Source organism: Diceros bicornis, chromosome 17 (genome assembly GCF_020826845.1).
Source record: "Diceros bicornis minor isolate mBicDic1 chromosome 17, mDicBic1.mat.cur, whole genome shotgun sequence".
Classification (NCBI taxonomy): Eukaryota; Metazoa; Chordata; class Mammalia; order Perissodactyla; family Rhinocerotidae; genus Diceros; species Diceros bicornis.
In genome coordinates this window covers 55,434,662-55,459,542 of record NC_080756.1, presented here as the reverse complement: position 1 = coordinate 55,459,542, position 24,881 = coordinate 55,434,662, and the positions used below count along the sequence as shown (strand labels likewise).

At 48.5% G+C, this 24,881-nt stretch overlaps 1 protein-coding gene across 1 annotated transcript in view; it reads left to right on the top strand.

The window, feature by feature from the left end:
- The window catches only part of CD9 (CD9 molecule), a 32,381-nt gene extending 16,535 nt beyond the window's left edge, over positions 1-15,846 (top strand). Inside the window, exons 2-8 of the mRNA XM_058559005.1 lie at positions 4,355-4,457; positions 10,599-10,696; positions 11,458-11,532; positions 13,157-13,255; positions 13,392-13,481; positions 14,102-14,185; positions 15,355-15,846. Coding sequence (XP_058414988.1) covers positions 4,355-4,457; positions 10,599-10,696; positions 11,458-11,532; positions 13,157-13,255; positions 13,392-13,481; positions 14,102-14,185; positions 15,355-15,420 — 615 coding nt within the window. The 3' untranslated portion in view covers positions 15,421-15,846. The remainder of the gene's footprint in view (positions 1-4,354; positions 4,458-10,598; positions 10,697-11,457; positions 11,533-13,156; positions 13,256-13,391; positions 13,482-14,101; positions 14,186-15,354) is intronic.
- Positions 15,847-24,881: the final 9,035 nt, after the last annotated feature.

Sequence of the window (24,881 nt, the reverse complement as noted above, 5' to 3'; positions counted from 1 at the left end):
CTTTTAAAAAGTTTTAGAGCTACACAAAAATTGGCAGAGATAGTCTAGCGAGTTCCCTCATACTCCTCGTTGGTTTACCCTGTTGCTGACACCTTACATTACCGTGTTAGATCTGTCACAGCTAAGAAACCAACGTTGGAACATTACTGTTCACTAAACTAGACTTACTCAGATTTCACTTGTTTTTCCAGTAACGTCCTCTTCCCATTCCAGGATGCCATCCACGATACCACATGATGCCTGTCATGTCTCCTTCATCTCCTCTGGTCTGTGACTGTTTCTGTCTTTCCTTGTTTCTCATGACCTTGTCAGTTTTGAGAAGTACTGGTCAACTATTTTGTAGAATGTCCTCAATTTAGATTTGTCTCATGTTTTTCTCATGGCCCGTCTTCTAAGAAAAAAATGAGCATGCATGAAGAAAAGAAAAAAATTCCAAGCAAAACAATGGGAAAAAACTATCTTTTTTCTCCCCGCACTATCAAACGGATGGGACCATTTCTGGCCCAGCGGCAATGAAGCTTTTCTTAGCAAAACCAGAATGTTTCCCTCGGGCTTTAATTGGAAACGAGAGGTAGCCATGCAGACTGTAGGCTGGGCCTGGGGCTGGGAGTAGAGGTGGACTTTCTACTTCCATCCCCACCAGACCAGGTAGTGCTCTTGGGCAGGTCGCTGTCCTCTTTCCAGGGCTCTGAGAGCAGAGAATTGTCTAACTGAGCGTCCACATCAGACCTGCCTTGGTCCCGCGCTGAGGGGCAAGTGTGTGGCCAACAGTCCTGCCACACATCAGTGAATTAACCTGGGAGGAAACCGTCAACTTCTTGGCCTCCTATTTTCTTATTTTATGGAGTCCCTTAATAATTGACTGGGTGCCGTTTTTTAAAGGTTAAAGCTCTCTTTGGTTTTTGCTGGTCCCTTCCAATTTAGTTTCTCCTAGTATTCAAGTAGCTGGGGGCGAGAGCCAGGTGGGGGGCTGGGGAACCCCTCTGTGCCACACCACAAAGTGAGTTCTCCTGGGAAGTACTCAGAGCTCCTTAGATGGTGCTGCCTGCACAACCGTGGGAGCCATTATTAGGTGACACCAATTATACACATTTCGTGGCCCTGTGACCCCCCAGCCATCGTGACCCAGCCAACTGAAGCAATTTCTCCAGTAGCGTTAACAGAAAATGGGGCAGCTGAGGGCTTATACAGCATCCCTCAGGCCAGTTAACTCAGTAATTTAATCCAGAAAGGCAGCAGGACTCATTCCTCTGTGATGTTGGTGAACCGAGTGCTCCCTGTCCTGCCCCTGACGTCCCTTCCCCCTGGGTTTCTTGAACCTTTCTCCTCTCTTATGGTGTGTTTTTTAGGTGTAAGAGACTGAGATCTATTACCGCTTTTTCCATTTTCTCCAGAGCTAGCCACCTTTCTTTCCTCATTTTAGCAAAGTCTTCTGGTGTTGACAACCAGGCAGCATGACCTTGGGTTTGGGGTGGGGTCCAAACATGCGGGACCTCCGACTCCTGCATCTGGCCTTCTCCGTGGCCGGGGTGAGACCTGAAGTCCTTCCCTGTCTGCTTCCAGTTTTCCAGCACAGTGTCCTTGCCGCCTGTGCCTGTAGACCAGACAGATTAATGGACTTCTACAAACTGGCTCAGGAGCCTTGAAATTACAAATTGGAAGAGGCCTCACCAGTGGAAGGTTGATTTGGGTGCCCTGCCGTTATCTGAGCGTGGACTCATTTCCAGAGACCCAGCTGATGCCCGTGAGGGGCTTCTGTACAGAGGGTAGCTTTCCAAAATCTTTTGTAGCTTAGTTCTTTTGGATGGGATTGTTTTTATTCTTTCCATGGTGACTTGTTTAAGAATTTTCCTGGCAGAATAAGAGGCAGGTGGGTAATTTTATCAACAGGGAGAATAAGATGCCTTGAGGATAATTCTTTGATAAGCAGAAGCCTAGAACAGAAGGGACAATAAAGGACAGTGCCTCTCAGGTCCTGGGTGCTCTCGGCAACAGCACCACGGAGATGAAGATGACGCTGAGAGGGAGGTCAGGGGTTGTGGCTAAGTGCTAACCAAAACTTAGCTCCAGCCTACACGGTTCTCAGGTCAACACGTTCATGTCCACAAGGAAGCCAGCAGCCTCAGTCTTCCATTTTCCAGGGGTCTGATTGGGCCTCCATGTGTTGGGGGAAGAGGGGAAAAATACCACCTTCTTTCTTTTAACTCTCCAGGACCCCGGGGGAGCTAGGCCAGGGCCCGCCCACTGTGGAGTCCGCACCCACTTAGTGTGTATGTGTCCAGTACCCAGTGTACAGGGGTGTCCCCACTGGGCCCCACGATGCCCCTGCCCTAACGGAGGTGTTTCTGAGTCAGGAGAACCCCATCTGAACCAGAGTTCCCAGGCTGGGGATGAGGGAGAGACTCATACTTCTCCCCGAGCCATGTCTGCTGTCTTTGGATTAGGCCAGGACACCCTCACTCACCTGCATGTCTTTTGTTAATAAGGAAAACCTGACCCGTCTGTTTGAACCCAAAGTTCTCGGGTTCATTTTAACTCTAAAATTCCTACTCCTTCATGCCTGGCATCCATGAGTCTTTCTTTTCTGCACTGTCTGGCCCCGGGGTACTTGGCCTTGCGTAGTTCTTACTGATGTTTGGTGTCACCTTCCTTAAGATGAGGACTGAGAGGTCTGGGAAGATGCTAAATGGGGGGTGGGCATGCAACACTGGTGGTCTGAGTGCTGATAAAGTCGTTCTCACAAAGCTCATGTGGTACCTCCTTCCGAAGTGTTTCTCATATACTCTCCTGTATTCTTTAGCCACACATAAAAGGCAAGGAAGGGCCACATCTCACCATTCCTGATTTACAAATGTGAAAACTGAAGCAATAGAACTCTAAGCCAGGAATTCCGGATCCTCGTGGAAAGGAAACACACCCATGTCAGCTGACAGCACTGGGGGTCTAGGCAAGGTTTGACTCTACTGCAGGCTGAGGTCTTAGGTCTCCCTTTCCACTGCTGCCATCTCCACTCTTCACCCAACACGTCCAAACCCACTGCCAAGTCATGGGAAAAAGGAGAGGAGCAAAGAAGGAAAGAAAGAGAGGCCTGTCCACACCACGGGCTGTGCCAGCTCCTGGGGCAGAGAACCAAGTTCACTGAAGCGCAGGGCTCTGACATAGGGCGCCTCTGTTGAGAAGGGGGGGCCAGTGAAACCTGGGGCCTGCGCGTTGGCCGGGAGCCCACACTCAGCATCCAGGCAGCCACTACACTGCAGCCTGGGAGTCGCTCCCAGGCAAGAACTGGGGGGCTGGTGCGAGCTCGAGACCTCAGCTGGCACGGGAGGGTGGGGGAGAGCTTGGCAAGAGGCCTTCTCCACAGGCGTATAGTTAAACAATGCCAGGAGGGCTCAGTTCTGTTCCTTATTGGGAAAATCTGCCCTGTAGGGTCCAGTATCTCAACTTGCCCACCTATGAAAAGGGATTTTCATAAAATTCTAAGGTGGGAAGATTACAATGGAGGTTTCTGGATGTTTATAAGGATGTCTGATGTTTACAAGAATCCCTTGTAAGGAAGCCTGGACCTAAAACCTGGAACTGGGTGGATCAGCTTGTAAGGTTTCCCTGTGTGAAGAGGGAAAGGACAAAATATGGGCAACTGAGGGGAGACTCTGATATGTCGTTTACTGAGCAGGGTGGTTTGATAAGGAATCACAGGTGCCCTCCGTGCATGGGTGTGCCCTTTGAGTGACTTTTTTTTCTTTTTTTATTGTATGGTATATGTACAGAGTCGTGCATAAAACATGAACGGTTTAAAGAATAATTATGAAGTGGATATCCATGTTGCCACCACCCAAGGCAAAAGCTAGAATATTGCCAGTGCCCTTGACCCCGCCCCCCAGTGCTAGTCCCTTGTTAGAAATCCCTCCCTCCACCTACAGATCACTTTCTTTTTTTCCTTTGTCATTTCTAGGCACCCCTAAACAGCATAGTAATTTTTAACTCTGTGGAATCATATTGTATGTGTTCTGCAGCTCCTGCTTCTTTTGGGTGGCATCCTGAGATGCATTCATAGTATTGCACTCAGCTACAGCTGGTTCATTTTCACTGCTGTATAGTATTCTATTGTCCCTAAAGTGGCCATCCTACCACTGTACTGTTGGGAGATGATTGTTTATTCCTGGCTGGCTGATATTTTTAGCAAACGGATTGATTCCCCCACCCCCACCCTGGCTGCTGCTACTCGCAGGTGCATGGTGAGGGGCAGAGACCGAGAGTGGTCCCAAACTCCTTTGCAAGTCTGGCCCTTCAGCACTCGGGGACCATGCTGTCCCTGGCTGCCAGGATTAACGCTGACGTCCTGTGTATCTTGCAGCTTGCTGGGATCGCGGTCCTTGCCATTGGACTATGGCTCCGATTCGACTCTCAGACCAAGAGCATCTTCGAGCAAGAAAATAATAATTCCAGCTTCTACACAGGTGAGGAGGGGAGACTTGGTGCTTCCTCCAGCTGTGGAGAGGCCATGTTGATCCAGGGACTTGGGCTGGGAAAGACTTCTGCTCTGGCCACAGTGGCCAGTCATGTCACTTTTAGGCCGTGCTTTTGTGTAGTTGTGCCCATGCATTTGCATTTGACTGATAGGGGTTTTTTTTCCTGCTAAGTCTGGCATTTTGACCATTCTCTGATGTGAAGTTGGCTCTGCCAAAGTTGCTGCCACTCTTGAGGGTTTAAGAACCTCTGTTCTCATCCCTGATCCTCTCTAATTTCATATCTTCCTAGGCTTGATCATTTCCTTAATTCAAAAAACTTTGTCCTGGGGATCCCCAGTGCCAGGAAAGGGAGAGGTGACTTCTTCCCACTGGGGCTCTGAGACCTGAAAGACCTACCTCTGGGATAATATGGTCAAATTAATACAAGAGACTAGCAGAGACACCAGTCCTTCGGACCCCTGGTGCTGGTGTACGTGCCATGGGTGTTAAGTTTTATTTGTTTGTTTTCTAAAGTGCTTTTACTTTAGGGCAAAGGTTTCCAATTTAAACATGAATAGACTTAGCAGGTTTCTTTCTGCACACAGGCATCTTGGCATCTTTTCCAGCATAGTTCTGTCACTTTCACTGCTGTATCGCCATGTAAACACCTCTCTAAGAGGAGAGGGAGCGCTGAGGCCTGTCGAATGCAATTCCCCACTTTCCTAGTCAGCTCAGAGTCTGTGGCTCTCCTTTCTGCCTGGTTTGGGGATAGGAAACACTTCATTTGCGAGAAACAAAAGCAGCCCCCTATTTTTAGGGTGATGCTGTCATGTCATCAGGCTCAAGGTGTAAGTTTGGTCCCTTCCTTCCCACCCACCAGAGAAGTTATTTTTAAAAAAAGAGAAAACAGTCTGAAGAGAGTTATCACCCAGGCCTTCAGGAAGAACGCAGTGGTCAGCTGGCGTGCGGACCCCTCCCTATCTCCCAGAGGCCAACTTGGGCAGACTGGCACAGCCCAGTTGGTTGCATGGCAGGCGCCTGGTGGGCCCTGTGGAGTGTTTCCCTCCTTTCATTGCTTTTTGTTGTTGTTGTTATTTGGGGGTTTTAGGGTGTGTCTCCCTATTGTAAGAAAAAAATTGTGGAAAAGGAAAGCACAATATAAGGTTTTTTAAAAAAAACTACACACACACAGAGTTTTTAGGGATCAGGTTTCCATAGTGTCCTGACTTGTTTCAGCAACAGCGATTTTGTGAGTCTGCAGGGGGCCTGCAGTGCAGGAGGTGGGGGGGCTGGGGGAGGCCTTGAGCACTCCGAGTCATGTCATGTCATGTCGTGTCACACCGGGGAGCTGTGAACCCTCTGCGGGGAGAGCAGATCTGCCAGCAGCAATGCGGTGGCAGGTGGCACTGTTTCAGGCCGGTCGTCCTGAGGAGAGCCCCCAGCCTCCCGTGCCCCGTCTCCATTGTTCTCTGCAGGATGCCTGGCTCCGCGCGCTCTTGCCACTCCCAAAACCCGGTTCCCATCTTTTGTTGTCTAGGACTCTGGCTAATTCTGTGTATTTTTAGACGTGGGAGGTAAGGATCTGCTTGGTGAGTGGATGGAATGAGGAAGACACATTTTTGAACCCTTCTCTGTATGTCTCACTTCTCACACATATTGTTATATAATTTAACCCCCAGAACTCCTTAAGGTATGTAGAATGATTCCCATCTCATGGATGAAAACACCGAGGCCTTGAGAGGTTAAATAACTCGCCCCAGCTCATGTCCCTCAAGAGGCAAGGCTAGGATTTGAACAAGGCCTGTGAAAGCTGCGTCTTGGATTATCTGTGCTCGACTGTGGGGGCTCCCCACGTAGGACTAGAAAACGTCTCCACTGACTGCACAGTCCCCATTGCCAGGGGCCGGGTGGAGGCTCTCTTGGCCTTTTAACTTCCCCCAAATTGTAGTCGAGGGAGAGAAGCCCCCAGTGCCGGTGGCCCTGGCCAGCAGATGACAGGTGGGAAGGTCAAGCAGAGTGAGGACAGTGATGAGCACACAGTTGGAGGAGTCGGGGCCTGCCTCACAGGATTCAGGTCCCCCGGTGAGCAGTGGTCCTGCCTGAAGTGACCATGAGGGTGACTTGAATGCACAATCTCAATCTCAAAGAGACACAGCAATCCCTAGTTGGGGGCTGGTGGCCGCTGTCCCCTTAGCTCTAACAGAGAAATACAGACCCTTTGGGCTGGACCCCCTTCCTGGGAAAGGGCTCAGCTTCGTAGACTTTCTTCTGCTTGTGGAAGCCCAGGGAGTGGGGTGATGCAATGACACTAGACGTCTGTCAGCCAAGTGACCACTAGGGTCTGGGCCCTCACTTCACTGAGTGCTTTGGGAAAAGGCATAACTGTTGTCCGGGGCCAAAAGGACAAGGAGGCTTCAATCTCTGTGTCCCCTTCCCCCTCGGGCTGTGAGACCAGCAGAGAGTGCCAGCCCCACCTGGCCCTACTCCCGACATCATGGGGTGACTGTCCCTTGCACTGGGGCACTAACCATCTGTAGGGCAACCCACAGGCCAGCCCAACCACGCAGCTGACCCTTTGGGAAACCTGAAGGACCCATGGTGTCTTTTCTCCAGCGGGGCCACAGCTTTCGAAGTAGAGAAAGAATGCATAGCCAGGCAGAGAAGCAAGTGAAAAAAGAAACTTTCCAACGTTCAGAACAGTCTATAGTGGATCCAGAGCAGCTGATGCCTTATATGGGCCTTCTCTCCGATTCAGGCCCTGGAGATCCAGCCCATCAGCAGTATCTGTAATCCTAGGCTGCAAACATGTTGGGGAACTTCATTTTCTTGGTCCCAGGCCAGTAGCCCTTCTTAACTCCTTGGTTTCCTTCCAGAACTATAGCCACTGAATGAAGGTATCTGGGGGGCTCCAACCAGAGGCCGTGGACGTCCACCCCTCCCAAGGACCATTCCCTGTGGCGGCCTGGGGCAGTTTGTTCTGTAGCTCTGTGCCTGGTTTTCCCCTCCTGAAACCAGCAGAGCTGACACACCCACACCCTTCTGAGGCAGAGAATTCCCATGCTTGGCTAATGGAGTGCACCGTGGTGCTTATTAATGAGACATGCCGTCAATGGGACCGAGGGGGACCAAGGGAGAGCCATTTGGAGAGCAGAGTTAGGATTCCTTTGAAGCCCTGATAGAGTTATTTGGAGATAATAAACTGTTCCAAGCTAGTGGACGCCAGAGGCCCTGCCGGATCTTGTTCTCCACACAGACAGGTGTGGCAAGCGCTGTTTGCAAGATGGGGTCAGGGTGCTGACAGGAAGCTGATGTGTCCATTCCCTGCTGAAGCCGAGCCCTGATAAGCAAGTGGAAAAGAATGCTCCATTTTGTCTGTAAAGGACATCCTTGCACATGCTCCTGCTACACCAAAGCCTTTATTTTTTTTTTTTTTTTGACTGGGCCTATAATGTCAGCCTGAAGAAAAAGCAGAATAAAGAGCCCTTAGCAAAATAATACAGTAATCGTAGAGAAGGCTCCGTGACGGATAACTTTTTCCATGAGTCAGACAGAAGCTAACATTCGCTTGTTTTATAAAGGGGAGTGCTTTGTCATTTATCATCCCGGCCTTTGCTAGCAAGCTCTGGTGTGGGCCGGGAGGAGCCTGTCTAGGGGGAAGCCCTGGGTGGCCCTTTTAAGCAGCCGACGCCCCGCTTGGTTTCCTGGCTTCCGGGGACGCTGCTTGCACACCTGCTCCATAGCTTGATGGCTGCTGCTGGAATCCCCATCAACAGCTGCCAGAGAATTGCTCGTCTCCACCCCCAAATGGAGAGGGTGAAGCTGAAACACCCCAGATCTGCAGCTGTCCCAGCAAGATTTAAAGCCAGCAAGACCCTTTGTCCCAAAATCTTCATCTACTTAGCCCAAGAATGAATATTTACTACTAACCAAGAGGCCCGTTGGAAGAATGTTCTTTCTCTCTGCATGGAAAATACTTTTTCCTTCAGTAGCTCACTATTGCTGCTGACCCAACTGTCCTGACTTCTGCCAGGGTTACCTGGGCTTAGGAACTGGGATCTGGACTTAGAGAAAACATGTCTGTTCATTCCCCGTCGACTCTATTTCATGTGCTCGTAAATCCTTTTCATCTCTTAATACCCCCTATTTATTCAGCCCCTGGTTTGGCGCTCAAAGGAGTGACCTCATCCTTGGTTGTCTTGCCCTGATGAGATGGGGAGAAGCTGGGGCCATTTGATGGCCTTGGCTCGTTGGTGTCCCCATGTCAGAGCCCAGACCTGAGGGCGGCTGCCCGTCCTGCTGCCACGCCTGTGCGTGGGGCTGCACTGCCCCTCCGACTCCGGCCTGTAGCCCCACAGTATTGGACGGCCTAGGAGGATGGGACTTGACTCGAGGACAAGCCACATTTGTCCTCTTGCCCGGTCTGGGCCGGGCATGCATGGGAACAATACCCATATTCATACAACATAGGGGTTTGCCAGGAAACCCACGTGACTTGACCTCACGACAGATGGAGGAAAGGGGAGCCACAAATGCTCCCTTGTGTGTGCTCTGCTCCACGCCGCCGGGAGCCTCAGCTGCGGGCAGACGGCCTACAAAGCCTCAGCCCCTAGCAGGGGGACAGTGAAGTCACTGTGACACCTGCTGAGGGTCCTCATTACAGGATCCTGTTGTGTATTGTGGGGAAACGTCACCGACTCTCTCACTTTCATCCCCTACTTTAAGGAAGTCTCCCTGGTCCCAATTAGGGGACAGTAGGGAGGGAGCAACAAGTATGTAAAATTCATCACTGTGATTATTAATAATCATCCGTCTTTCGTATTATTTACATTAACAATAGCCAGCATTTTTTGTGCACATTTGGATGATATCACTTAATTTCACAATAGTCCTTGAGGCAGGCATGCTTACATCTCTGTCTTGAAGATAGAGAACTGTTGCACAGAGAGATGAAGTGGCTTTCCCAGGGTCACAGAGCTAGTGCTCTCCACATGTGACAGCAGTCCCTCCCACAGTGGAACAGGACAGGCCTGCGAGCCAGGGAGGCATGGGACTTGCTGCCCGTTCTCCCATGGGGCCTGCCGGGTAAGGGGGTGGTCCCTTCAGGACAGCTGTGGCTTCTCAAGATATAACTGCAAGATGGGCCCCTCTAGACATTCCCTGAGGGGTAGTGGAGTCACTGGGGCCAGGGCGCTCCACTGTGTTCCCCTGTCCCAGGAGTTTGCGTTGTGTGGGGTCTGAGGTTGTGGAAGTCACTGCCCTTCTCACCGCGCTCAAACTGAGGGCTTAGCAACCGTGTTGCTCTCCCACCCTTTAGCAAGGAGGGCCCCTTTTCACCCTTAACCTGGGGTAACTGAATTGCACTGTAAGATCTCTTTAGTGTACTGTAAGGGATCTTTTAAAATTTTCCAACAACCAAGTTCTCATTTTACTGATATATAAAATGAGGCCCAGAGAGAAAAGTGTCTTACCCAGGATCTCACAGCAGTTAGTAGCAGAGTTGAGACCAAAACAAGGGTCTTCTGACACCAGGCCTGTGTTCTTTGCACTAGAGCAAGGGACTCCTGCCTTTGCCAACATCAGCTCTTGGGTGTGACTAACTGCCTGTGCCTGCCGGCCACCCAGCAGTGGGGGGAGGCCTCCCTGCTGGGAATCAAGCAGAGCTGGCCAGCCCAGAGCATGGCTCTCTGAATGTGCACAGCCCCTTCCTGCTGAAAGCTTGCTCTGACAGCCTCTTCTGTCCAGTCAAGGCCAGCAGGAGGCTCGTCCGAGTCCCAGGAAGTTAGCCCAAGTTTGGAGGGTCTATTTTAATTAGCATGAGTGGATTCATCGTGCTGGAAGCAGCTGCCAGACTGGACCAGCTTGTGTCCTAAGTGGAATCTGGGGGTTCCCATGGTTATTCTTTGTCCAGGTTGGGCAGTAATGGGCACCTTCCAGGAAGACTAGAGGGTGAGGTAGGAGTGAGGACTTGATGGGGGTGGGGTTCTAGAAGAGAAACTGATGGGAAGGAGACTTAAGAGCAGAGGCGGAGGAGGCTGTTTTTTAAGGATGGAGGGTGGCGCAGAGTCACATAGAAGGAAAAGGAATTGCAGGAAGTATCTGGGCCTCCACATCCAGTGTCTCCATGTCTTGTCCTGTCTCTTCTCCCCGCAGGAGTTTATATTCTGATTGGAGCCGGTGCCCTCATAATGGTGGTGGGTTTCCTGGGCTGCTGTGGTGCCGTGCAAGAGTCCCAGTGCATGCTGGGATTGGTGAGTGTCCCTCTGCTCCCCACAGCCACTCTGACTCCTGGGCCCCCTGACCCCAAGGTCTCATAGAACAGATGGGGTGGGATGAAGTGAAGAGGGAACCCCAAGGGCATGAGCTATCCTCAGCCCCCCAGTGTCCCTGCACTCCAGACCCTGCCCCCGCCTCCTAGCTGGGTGGCCATCTTGTCCTCCTCCCCTGTGGTGACATGCTGTCCTCTTCCTTTCTGGAGCCTCTCTCTTGTCACTTCCCTTAGGCAACTAAATGCCAGGACTTTGTTTTTCCCTTTTTTGAGGACCACGTTTGCTTTTTTTCCCTGAATCCACAGGTACCTTTGCCTTCTCTTATTTCAAAATTTGTTACAGTTTTTCTCAAACTCCAGAGTGTATTCACATTCTCTGTTTCCTCAGATCTCTATAGTTTTTGTGAGTGAGCAATGGTATTTTATCTCTGACTGACCCTTAATTAACACCTTAGAAATACCAGTTCTGAGGTGGGCCGTGTCTAGTCCTTTCCTGTGTCTAGTCCTTTCCTGTGTCTAGTCCTTTCCTCAGGCTGGGAGCCTTCACAGTACGACTTCCACCTCTACCTTGGCTCAACTCTCGTGGTTCTGTAAACGTCTTCCCGGCCCTGCCAGGCTGTTCATTTGTGCCCCCAGATCCCTATCTCCAGAAAGTCGTCATTCTTCCTTGTTCTCAAAATACCCTTTGGTTTTCCTGGTTGGCTGGCTGGGATTGTTCCTCACCCAGCCCTCTTTGCCTTCTAGTTCTTTTGCTTCCTCCTGGTGATATTTGCCATCGAAATCGCTGCAGCCATCTGGGGATATTCCCACAAAGATGAGGTAGGTTTTTCCCATAAGGTCTTGTGGGACCTGCCTACAGTGATGTGGGTTTGGAAGTTGGGGGATGGGCATGATGAGTGTGGAAGGTTGTCCTGGCTGGTCGCTTTGGTCAGCCTTCAGCCATCAAATATGCCTCTTATTTCACGTCCCACATGCCCATCAGAACACGGGCTCTACCAGGGCAGGGAATGTGAGCGTTTATACTTCCCTGTGCAGGGCTTGTGCCAACCGCTGCTTCCAGTGCCCTGAACAGTGCTGGCACACAGCAGATGTTCAGGAAATATTCCCTGGGTATGCGTGTCTGTGTGTGTGTCTCCATCTCACATCTCAGCAGCCCTTTCCCCACCTCCTTTGGAAAGGTGGCTTAGGGACACATGGCTTTGTGTGGGCTGGACACCCCTGTTCCTTCACCTAGTCTATAAATATGTGCCACCATGAGCCAAGTGCTGTGCCAGGCCCTGTGTGGGGTCCAGAGATGCACAAGCTGTGGTCCCCCACTTCAAGGAACCTTGCTGCCTAGTGTGAGAGAAAGACAGGAATTTGATAAGTGTCATAGAAGTCATTTATATCCAAAAGTCCCATGGGATTTGAAAGGTTAGGTGAGGAAGTGGAATTGCTTCTGGCTTCATGGAGAAGGGGGCATTGACCTAAACCTTAAATGGGAGAGAGGATTTCAGGAGGAAAGTTGGTGGGAGATAGGGGACTCCCAGCAAAGGAAGGGTCTGAGCACAGCTGAGCTTGGGATCCCATGGGGAACCACCAAAGAGTTGTGGCCAGGATGGCCCACCTCAGAACAATGTTTTAGGAAGGGCTGTCTTGTCGTGTTTAGCAGGGAGGGGGAAGAAGAGAGATGTTGGATGCAGGAACCCTGTTTTAAAAAAAAAAAAAAAAAGATTTATGCAGATGATAAAAGCTGCAGCCATGGAAATAGGAAGGGATAATTATGAAAGATGCTAAAGGAGAAATGCTGGGTGTTGGTCAGTTAATTGATGTTGGCGGGAAAGGGGACCAAGGGAGAGGCATCTGTTAAACTGGGATGCACACAGGTACAGGAAGATAATAATATATCCTTTATTTCATAATATAATAGCTAATACTTATTCCAGATTTACTCTGTACCGGACACTGTGATAAGGGCTTAAATGTAATATCTCCTTTACATCCTCACCATAACCTCTGAGGTAGGGACTGTTATCATCTCCATCCTGCATATATGAACACTGATGTTTGGTAATTTGCCAAAAGTCACACTGTCTCTAAGTGAAAAAAAAAAGAAGATGGAAGCCTGAGGACCCAGCCAGGTTGGGAGTAGGATTTTTTTTCTTTAGATTGAAGAGATTCAATTTTGTTCATAGGTAGAAGGGAAGGAGCCATGTGGGGCTGAAGGGACGGACTGAAGGTGCAAGACAGGAAGGGAGAATGGCCGGAGCAGGTTCCTAGAGGATGTGGGAGGAGAAGGGAGGGGCCCTGGAGGCACCAAGAGAGGCGGGTACCAGTCCAGGGGCTTCAGTCTGCTCTCAGCCATGTTTTCCGAGCACTGGAATTCGTTTGTGAACAAGATGGAACAGGTACCCTGTGTTCATGAAAAAGCCATCTCTGCTTCTCTCTTGTCTGTCCATCATAGGTGATTAAGGATATCCAGGAGTTTTACAAGGACACCTACAACAAGTTGAAGCCCAAGGATGACCCCCAGCGGGAGACGCTGAAAGCCATCCACTATGCGGTAGGTCGTCTTTGCAAAGACTCCGACCCTTCTGACCTTTCTTGTGAACGCTTGTGCACACGGCGGGGCTTGCCGCACGTGTCTGTATCAATCATCTTTTTATTTGTTTCTCTCACCCCCATCCCTCTCTCTGCAGTTGGGCTGCTGTGGTGTGGCTGGGGGAGTGGAACAATTGATCTCGGACATCTGCCCCTCGAAGGATTTCGTCTCAACCATCACAATGAAGGTAAACTTCAGAGCAAGACTCTGTGCCCCTGCCCTCTTGTTCTGGGGAGACAGGTATCCACAAACACCTCTTCCACCTGTGAAAGGGCCCAGGGTGGCCATCTCATTTCCCCTCTGCCCTGGGGCCTCTGTTTCCTTAAGGGCAGCAAAACAAATAGGGGAAATAAGGAAGTGTTCTAGCTGCCTCCAATGATTGGCACCTGGAACTGCCCGCTGCCCCACATTCTGCCCCACCCGGCCTTCAAGCCATCAAGGACAGGTGTGCTCTAAGTCCTGGACTCCTGCTCATAGACTTGTAAACAGCTCCTTATTGTACACTAGAGCGAATATCCAAACTTCAGGATCAGAAGAAAAGTAACCCAGATAAGAAACAGACCCCAGAGCAGGGGCTTACCCCTCTTCCGTTCCTGCTCTCTCGCCCAAATTTTAGGGACCCACCTCACCTATCTCTCTCTGGGTTCTCCTTTCCATCCATCAGCCACGACACCTGAACACTCCTGTCCCCAGCCCTTTGTCTGGGACCACCAGTGCCCTCAGTGTGAAATGGGTGCTGTGGGCGGGAGGGGGTGCTCCCTGGAGCAGGGATTGTGTGTGACCTAAGTCTTGGTTTGCCCCCTTAAGTCTTGCCCTGAGGCCATCAAAGAGGTCTTCGACAACAAATTCCACATCATTGGCGCGGTGGGCATCGGGATTGCCGTGGTGATGGTGAGTGGTGGGAACGTCGTGGTGGGGGAATGCTCCTCTTAGTAGTTAACGTTTAGTAAGCACATGCTCTGGCCAACTAATTTATGAGCTCATTTAATCCTCACCCTACCTATGAGGTGGGAACTATTAGTATTCCCCGCTTTACAGACTAGGGAACGGAGAGACAGAGAGGTTGAGTAATTTGATCAGAGTCTCCGAGCTCCTGAGTGAAGCATCTGGGGTTTGAACTCAGTGTGTCTCCAGAATCCATTCTCTTCACCATTAAGGTTCAGGGGTAAATGTAAGGTGATGCCAGTGCTGCTGGACCCTGGACCATGCTTTGAGTAGCAAGGATGGAGATCACCCAGACCTGTTAGTTATCTGGGATAATCTTCATAACGTTTTTCTCATGCACCTGCTCTTCTTTTCCCCAAGAAAGAAGTTCAGTAAAAGCTACATGGATGTGAATTGTTTCACCTCCCCCTGTAGTCTGAAGGGCACCAAAGGTGGACAGCCAGAAGAAAGACGGAAGCTTCCAATGACCGACAATCAGCCCCTAGAAACCATCAAGGGCCAACAAGGTTCCCTGGAGTCATCCCCTCTTTCTCCATAAGGGAGTGACCCTGTAGGGGACACAGTCCTCACTGGGACAGCCTGGCTCACTAACATCCCAGAGTCTTCCCCCAGGCCCTCCTCTGCCACTTGCAAGACTACCCCGAAAGAGAGAATTGCTTCCTTCCTGTTATTTGCACTCCTCATCTGCATCTAACAAAGCCTGGGAGCAGCTTTCCGGAAGAGGCATAACAATACCTTTTAAAATAGAATATAAAACGCAGACACACACAAAGATGGAAGTGAAAGCACTAGCCTGTATGGACTATTGGACTGTCTGGAATTTGAGCATTAAACGTAGCTCTGATCTTATTTGTCTCACCCTGGAAGGTCTTCAGGGCAGGTGCTCGTGCAGCTTTCATTAGCGAGTGGCTGCAGACTGTCAGAATCCCACCTGTCAGCAGTCCTTTCCCTCATCTAACCTACATCACTCCTGCTTCAGCACCCTGGAACCCGTCTGGCCTCATGGTCACCATTCTCCCTGTCGTTTGTCTCACGCTGAATGACTCGTCTTTCCTCTCCCTCAGCCTTCCCTCAGCAAAGCCACCCTGTCCCTCACATCCCTTCCTGTCTTCCAGATCTTTGGCATGATCTTCAGTATGATCCTGTGCTGTGCCATCCGCAGGAGCCGAGAGATGGTCTAGAGTCGGCCTGCACCCTGAGCAGGAAGGTTTACCCCTGAAGATCGTCGGTTGCTTTCTTGGGGTTTTGTTTTTTGTTTTTGTTTTTTTGCCACTAACTTTAGTATTCATTCTGCATTTCTAAACACAAAAAAGTTATTCTGTTTGTCTTTTTAATGCTTTATTCAATATTGATATTTGTAGTTGAGGGAGTTGGGAATTTTGTTTGCTTTGATTATTTTTATTTTTTTGTTGTTTGTTTTTGCTTATTATGTTAAGCAGAAATCCTGCAATGAAAGGTACTATATTTGCTAGACTCTAGACAAAAGATATTGTACATAAAGAGAATTTTTTTGTCTTTAAATAGATAAAAAATGTCTATCAAATTTAATCAGGTTGTAACTTATGTTGAAGACAATTTGATACATAATAAAAGATTATGACAACATCCCCGACTGGTTTCTGGTTTTTACTTCCTTTATTTTTTTAGAGGGATTTATTTTTCAGATGTCTTTCAACTGCTTTTGCTGTGACTGCATTTATATGAGAAGGAGGTTGGAAAGTTAGTCTCCCTGCTTTATTAATGAAGGAATCAAGGCACGGAGAGATGAGGGATTTTGAGCCAAGATCGCACAGTTGTTGATAGGCAACACTGGAACCCAGCCCAGGACTGATTCCTGTCTTGGGGACACAGCAGTAAACGGGAGCTCCCTGATGGCACTGTTTATTCACTGCCATACCTCCAGCACCTAGAATCTACTATTTGGTGCATAGTAGGTGCTCAATTAATATTTGTTGGTTGAATAAATGAGGGCCTACTCATCAGGGTTTAATCAGAGAAGCAGAATATTAAATATAATATATGAAATTTGTTACAGGGATTGACTTTACACAGCGATTAAGCAGTCTCTATGTTGCTGTTGTCTTTGCGTCTGATGCTGGAGCATGGAGCCCACGGGGCAGACAGTTGAGAAGGACAGATGGATGGGAAGTGGGGGACAGGCTGGAGCCCACAAAGATGGACAAATCCCTGTCAATTCTTGTTCCTATGATGCTGGTGGTCTGGGTCCTACATCAGCCCGGACCCTTTGTGGTGGAGCTCAACACACTGGCTGAGAGTGGGAGGTGCTGAAGTGAGCCAATAAGCAAATAAGCAACAGTGTGTGTGAATGACAAAGAGAATGACTGCCACTTCTTTCCCTCCTCCAGACCCCCCCACGAGGATCTCCTCCCTTTGTGCTCCTCGGACCAGAACATTGCAGGACAGGGAACGCTGGGAAGTGTAGTCCAGCTTAACCAGGTTGCCCGCTCACCAAGCCACTAGTGTAGGAGACACAGTTCCCGCGTGGAAGTCTACAATCCAGTGGGCAACTACAACAGAGATAAATGCTATGAGAAGGGAAGCGCAGAGGCATCGAAAACCTGCTCTTATTTTCCACTCCTTGATTCAATTTGGATTCTTAACATTTAAAAAAAAAAATAAAAGAATCAAAATGGCCCTGAATGCCGTTAACATTAAATATCAGAACACCTGTGTCCACAGCAGCATTATACACAATAGCCAAAAGGTGGAAACAACCCAAATGTCCATCAAAGATGAGTGGATAAACAAAATTTGGTAAATCCATACAATGGAATATTATTTCTCCTTAACAAGAAATTAAATTCCAACACATGCTACAGCATGGATGAAGCTTGAAGACATTATGCCAAGTGACATAAGCCAGACACAAAAAGACAAATATTGTATGATTCCAATTACATGAGCTTCCTCGAATAGATAAATTCATAGAGACAGAAAGTAGATTAGAGATAACCAGAGGTTGGGGGAGGGGAGAATAAGGAGTTATTGTTTCAGGAGTAAAGAGTTTCCATTTGGGATGATAAAAAGTTCTGGAAATGGATAGTGGTGAGGGTTGCACAACATTGTGAATGTGCTTAGTGCCACGGAATTATTAAAATGGTAAGTTGTATGTGTATTTTACCACAATTTTAAAAAAAATCAGAGTTACCATCCTTGTGTCTCGTTGCTGTTCTATGGCCCCAGTTCCCTTATTAATGTGAGCGTTTGTGGACTGATTTTACTGTTTCGGTTGTGGAAATGACAGGTCAACAATTGGTTTTATGTAAGAGTAGATGAGACTGTCTTAACTCACAGCATCATGATCCCTGATTATTCTGCTCTCCGCCCTGGGGAGACGGCCAGCTCCTCTAGAAAAGGCAGGTCCCATAGATGCACTTTCTACTCTGCTGCTTTGCTGACGAATGGGTGGAGTCAGGATAACAGATTGCCACTACTTAAATCGAGGAACACCTCAGGGTTATGCCCATACCCTGTATTCCAGTTTATTGTTAATAAAGGACCCATTGACTAGCTTAAGCAAAGGCGAACAATTTTTTTTTCTTTGTGAGGAAGATCGGCCCTGAGCTAACATCTGCCAATACTCTTTTTTTGCTGAGGAAGACTGGCCCTGAGCTAACATCCATGCCCATCTTCCTCCACTTTATATGGGACACCGCCACAGCATGGCTTGCAAAGCGGTGCATTGGTGCGCGCCCCGGATCCGAACCAGCGAACCCCGGGCCGCCACAGTGGAGCGTGCGCACTTAACCGCTTGCACCACTGGGCCGGCCCCAAAAGCGAACAATTTATGAAGAACATAGGTGGTGTCTCATGGAATGAATGGAGACACAGCTGAGCGGTAGGAAGATCCTGGAACCATAGACCAGGCGTTCTCACAGCTCTCCGCTCGAGTGCTGTGTTTTGCTCTCCAGAAAGACCAGTTGTCTCTGCTACTCAGTCCACGTGGGCCGGAAAAGGGCTGCCCTTCAACTCCCAAGCTTGCTCACACAGAGACAACCTCTGTCAGCCCCATTTGAAGTTTTAGGAGAGAATCCGACCCAGTTTCAGTCTAATATCTATTCCTGACCAGTCAGTTGGCAGGCAAGGGGAGGGGTGCATGTGGTAAGGACTCGGCCACCCTCTGACCCGTAGACTGGGCCCAGGACCAGAAGAGGAGGGGTCATCGAGAGCTGGCAGATACCCAGAAAGGAGCCAGCTGGTCCCCGCTGCCCTCCATCCAACCGAAACAAGCTTGCCTGACTCCTGACAGACAGTCCAGGTGAAGCTCTGCAGTTACGAGAAAACCAAGATGGTCCACAGCTCTCAGGACCTGAAGGGCTTTGGGAGCAAAGGCCTTTAGGAAGTTTAGGTCACACAAAGGCAATAGACTCTGCCAATAACAACAATAGCTATGGGTCCAAAAAGAATCTTGAGCAAAAGAGGAATACCCAGCTGGGTAGTTTGGCCTCCTGGTTCAACTGTGAAAAACAGCCCAGGGGCAACAGATTTGAATAGAAACAGCTGGATAGTAAAAGGTTATCACTTCACTTGGTGCCCTTCAAGGACTGAACGTGCTTTAAAATCCCCAAACTCCTGGCACTCTCCTCACAAGGCCCGTCTCCCCACATCCCACGTCCTCTAAAGTGGAGTTGAGTGGTACAAGGTGGAGCCAAGATCACATGAATCCCAGCACTCATTCCATGCTGCTGTCATTTCTCCTGGGAAGGAGGTTTTAACTGGTGCTTAGGACATTCCGGAAGTACAGTGAATTTTTGTTTTCCTGAAAGTTAGGCTAAGGCATTTCATGAGTTTCTTGGGCACAAGGTGGAGAAATATGGGTGGACTTAGAGCACAATTAGAAGATCCATAGCTGGGTGAACACCCCCATACAAGTGGAGAGGTCTCTACTGGTGGGCTAGGGGGCCCTGCTTTGCCCTATCATGCTCAATGTTTTAGATGATAACTTGAAATATTATTAAATATTGTATGTTTCACAAACCTCTGAGGAATATCCAATAATTTGGGTAACAATTATAGTTCAAAGAGATCTTGGAGTCTGGAATAATGCATAACAACACCCAAAGGATGTATCTTAACAGGAATAAATAATAAGTAAATGAAATCAAGCAATCCATATAATATGTTCAAGAGTCCCTGATCCCTACACTTCAAGTGCTGAGTTAGGTTAAACAGATGTTTGGCTGGGTAGATAATAGGGTTTTTTTCCCTCATATATTAGAGGCAACCACAGGTGATTTAGCAGCTAGGCACTGTCAAATATGGCATCTCTGTGATTCTCTTGGCTCATCCCCCCTGGTCACAAGGTAGCTGCCGCAGCTCCAACCATCTACATTCACAGCAGGAAGTAGAGGAGAAGGGGGAGAAGGGCAAATGCTCACAACTACCCCTTTTATCTAAACTGCAAAAGCTTTCCACAACAGACTGGAAGCCAATTTCCATTTTTGCATCATTGGCCAAAATCTGTCACATGGGTACTCATAGGCCATAAGGGGGGCTGAGAATATAAATGTTGAGTTTTTCCAATCTATAGTGAAGGAGGGAAAGGGACAAATGAGTTACGGGTGTTGTATTCCATTTTACACTTAGAGAACTTAAGGTTCAGAGAGGTTAAATATTTGCCCCCAAGATCATACAGTTAATATACTGGATGCAGATTTGAATCCAGGTTTATCTTTCTCCAATCTTCTTGCATGTTTCACACAGTGGTGCCTCCCAGGATTAATATCATAGGGGAAATTTAACAGGAACATACCGGAACATCTTTTGATCAGAAAACTCATTACATAAATGCAGGATGGAGAAGCAATTTCATTTGAAAAAAGACATGGAAATGTAGCTTACTACAAACTTAATAGAAGCCAAAATTGTGAGGTGAAGCTATCTTGGGCTCCATCCAGAGAGGTGGGTGTCCAGATGGAGGGAGATAATAAAGCCACAGATGCAGCAGTCAGGCCCCAGGGCAGTCTGATGTTGCAGTCTGGGGCCTCCTCAAAAACGAAGGTAGCCAACTACAGAGACCCGAAGGGGGCAGACATTGGGGAGGGGTCTAAAACCATGTCATCCAAAAAGAGAGTGAAGGACCAGGGCACTGTAACCTGGGCAGGGGGTAGGGAGAACCAGCAACACAATCATCTTTGTTTTCAGATATCTAAATGACTCTAAGGTGAACCAGGGGTATATGTTGTCCCAGAGGCCTCAATGAGAACTCATGGGGGAAACTTGGAACAGATTTTGGCTTAATACGAAGAAAATTCCATAAAACCAGGGCTCTCCAACAGAGTAGTGGGCCCCAGGATATGAAGGGGGCTCCAGGAGAGGCTGGAGATGGAGCTGTGCCGATTCCTGCATCCATGGGGACTTGAGGAACACCTATATCCATTCCATCTCTAAGAGCTTTAAAGATGTAGGTCTCCAAGCAAATCCTCAGGAAACCAGTGCTCTCTCTATGTGTAGATATATATTTTTTTCATTACTGGGGGGCAAGGGTGAGGGGAGGACCTCTAGTAAAGGTTGAAGTAATAGGAATGGTGAATATTTCTATGGACAACCCAAAAATATTTCAAAATAATGTTTTATCTCTGAAATTGTTGCATTTTGTCCATACTCAGTGCCATTGTTGGGCTCTTCCAGATGCAAGGAAAAGAGCACTGCAACCCTTAAATAATGGGGCTTGTTGGAAGGATATTCAGCATCGCAGCCACCGTACCACAACTTCTGCATTTCTGTGCTTTCTAACCTGGATTATACGACAGGCCTGGCAGAGGCCTGAGACAGTGGCTCATCCCAGCTCTGTATATGGCATCTCTGCTTCTCTCTGCATTTCATATTCAAGCTCCCTGAGCAGAAAGAATCTAAACAGATAGTTTGGCACCATCCAACAAGAAGCATCCCTATTGGCATCTCTTGTCCGGACACTGATCCCTGGCCCCAGTGCTTGTAGCCAAGGGAGCAGTGTGGATGTTCAGGATACCCCATGGCCTTCCAAGCAAGGGAAATTAGGCAGAAAGAACTTCCTGGGACACCTTTCCTGGTTAGAGCTGACTGGCTCAAGGACCACCTGGGACAGCCACTCTAGATGAGCCCCACCCCATGGTCTTTAGACCCCAAGTGGATCTGCAATGGAATTCTCAGAGTAAATATGCCTGTTGAGGGATGTTCTCCTCACATAAGTGTGACCACACTCCAAGAAAGGTAGGATTCTGTGTATGGGTCTTTGAGAAAGGGAAGTTACAGAGAGGGTCTCTGAACCACGGAAAGTCAATGTCAGAGCAAACTTCAGGTTCATGGGTCCAAGCCAGGGATCATCAGAGTCTAAGGACGTTATTCCACCAAGCTAAGTTCCTTCTTTTCTCCCTCAGCCCACCCCACCCACCCTCAGTTTCAGTGCTGGCTTGGAGAGGCCTGGGCAGCTAACGTAATAGTTCTCACTCAAGCGTTGGCCAGCAGACCCCTGGAGAGCTAATTCAATTTCTTTCCCCTTAAATTGGATTTCCCCAAACCATCTGCTTCCCCTGAGGCAACGCTGGCAGGGTCAGATCTTAACTCAGTGTAGAATCTCCGCTTCTCTGCAAGCTTCCAAGGAGCCAGAGCTGGCCTTCTGGCCAAGCAAGGCAGCGGGGACCCTGTGGGGCTGTTCTCACACACCCTGCAAGCAGTCACCGGTACACATGGATCTCAGAGCAGAGTGTGGGCTGCCCCACTGACCCTCAGTACTGCCCTGGGAGCTGGGGACACAGGGATTATTCTCTACTCTTGACACGTGGGGAAACTGAGGGCCAGAGAAAAGAGGCAGTGACCTGCCCGGGACCACAAAGCTCAAGCAAGCCTAGAGAAGCCCCATGGCTACGGGGGAAAGGACAGAGACACTGAAACAGATCTACGTTCAGGGACATCCTCAGCATTCAACTGGCATGGTCTTGGGCCTTGGTTTCTTCCTGTGTATGTTGGAGCTGATAAAACATATCTCATAGTGTAGTTTTGAAAATTAAAAGTATCAAAAAGAAATGAGCTATTAATCCATGAAAAGACATGGAGGAACTTTAAATGCATATTACAAAATGAAAGAAGCCAATCTGAAAAGGCTACATACTGTATGGTTCCAACTATATGACACTCTAGAAAAGGCAAAACTACCGAGACAGCAAAATGATGAGTGGTTGCCAAAGGTTGCGGGGAGAGAAGATAAATAGGTGGAACACAGGGGATTTTTAGGGCAGTGAAACTACTCTGTACACTACTGTAATGGTGGATACATGTCATTACACGTTTGTCAAAACCCGTGGAATGTACAGTACCAAGAATGAACCCTATTGTAAACTATGGACTTTACGTGATAATGATGTGTCAATGTTGGTTCATCAGTTGTAACAAATGTACCACAGTGATGCCAGTGTTGATGATGTGGCATGCTGTATGTGGCCAGGGAGGGGAGGTATATGGGAACTCTCTGTACTTGCCATTCAATGTTGCTATGAACCTAAAACTGCTCTAAAAAAAATTATGAATTAATTAAAAAAAGTTAAAAGTGGTAATGTATATGTAACAAGATGACAACACAGAAGTTTCAACTCAGACATCAAGATACAGTAGATATAAGATTCCAGAGTGGGGGGCCAGGTGCAAACTTTCTATGGATTCATCTAAAAACCAGTTACATGACTCTTGAGGCTTCTTGCCATGGTGGTGCTGGGTGGTGGCAGCTTCCATGAACTTCCACGAGGAGTTGGGGCTGCTCTTTGGAGTGTGGGCCAGAGTAACCATTCTGATGCGGGGATGATATAGCTTTGATTCAGGTTTATGCTAAAGTCGTAGCTTAGTTTCAGAATGCACTAAAAGTGGTGAAATTTCTGAAGCTTCTGATCAAAAATGTGGAACACAGGGCTGGCCTGGTGGCATAGTGGTTAAGTTCGAGCACTCCACTTCCGCAGTCCGGGGTTCACGGGTTCAGATCCCAGGTGCAGATTTATGCACCACTTATCAAGCCATGCTGTGGCAGGTGTCCCACATATAAAGTAGAGGAAGATGGGCACGGATATTAGCCCAGGGCCAATCTTCTTCAGCAAAAAGAGGAGGATTTGCAACAGATGTTAGCTCAGGGCTAATCCTCCTCACCAAAAAAAAAAAAAAAAAAATGTGGACCATACAAAACAAAGTCTGTTAAGAAGCATTAGAGAAAAGATATAGAAGGAGGAGGGGAGCAGGAGGACAAGGAGGAGGAAGGGGAGGGGAGAGGGGAGGAGGGAGAGGGGGAGGGGAGGAAGGAGAATGGAAGGGGAGGAGGAGCTCACAACTCCAACGAAACAGCGGGGAGTGGAGGCAACAACAGACAATTGTTCTGGCGTTTGGACGGAAGGCAGCAGCATTGGTAAACTGGCTACCATTGCTTTGGTTTGGAAATAAAGAGGCGAAAACTCTGTCTGGTCCACTTTTCTTAATCTTTGAAGGAGTTATCGGTGAGCAAGAAAATGAACAGGATGATGAAGATGAAATGCAAAGATGGCGTTCAGCAAATGAAAGTTAGGGATACTCCAAATCTCTGGGAAACACACACAACCCCATGACGTGGAAAGAGACCCAGGGGAACCTTTTCTCTCTCTTCCACCATGTCCTCTGCCCCCACTAGGAAAACCTGGACCCAGATTCAGTGGCCACCACCTTTTTATCGGGCTGCCCCCTCATTTCCTTCTGGACCAGCATGGAGTCCCCATCTCCTTCTCCATCCCAGATCCTCCCGACAATGCTGATGCGATGGAAGGTGTATTTGTAGTTTGGTCCTTGATGACACATTGGGTACCCTCTGGGTCTAGAGCAAAGGCAGAGAAAGAAGGCGATACCACTTCAGTTAAGCACAAATCTCTCTCTCTAGGGAGGGGAGAGGAGTATTTTATCAAACCCTGGCTGACAAAAGCAAATGTTTTTTCATTTTCTCCATAAATATTGGCTGTTATATTTAGTATAATTTGCATCTCCTTTCAATTGTGATTGGTAAAAAATTGTCAAATAACCAATGTATAATCAGGGTCTGGTCAAGAAGACAGAATCCAAAATGGGTTAATTCATCAGAGAGAGTTTAACATAGGGAACTGGTTAAACGAGTTTTGGAGGACTGAAAAATCAAAACGAGAATGAGGGAATGCAGGAATAACAACCACAGAAAACAGCCACCAGCCTGGGGCTGGAGGAACAGAGGGATGAGGTGGAGTTATGGGACCCTAGAAGCTCAGAAGAGGGGCCCTGAAGAGCAGGGACTCAGACCTCTGAGGAGGGCCACGTCCCCACTGCTGCGGGCACCTCTGAGGGCCGTGGAGAGGCTGTTTCGGAGAGTACAGCGTTCTGTGCCTCTTTCATTGGCCTGGGATTCCTAAAACCTTCTCCAAATGGGAGCTCAGAAAATGCAGTTAGGTGAGCAGAGGTGAACAAGCGAGAAAGGAAAAGCCGGCAGGCCCCTTGGGCAGCGCAGGACCCTCCCACCACAAGGAAAGCAGTAGTAACTTGGACTATAATTGGAAGCTTTGACTGTTACCTGTAACTGAACCTTGTAATTCTGGAATGAAGAGTGTGTTTTGCATCTCGAAGTCACTGTAGACTTGACTCTAAAAGTCATTAGGAAAGTCATGTGACT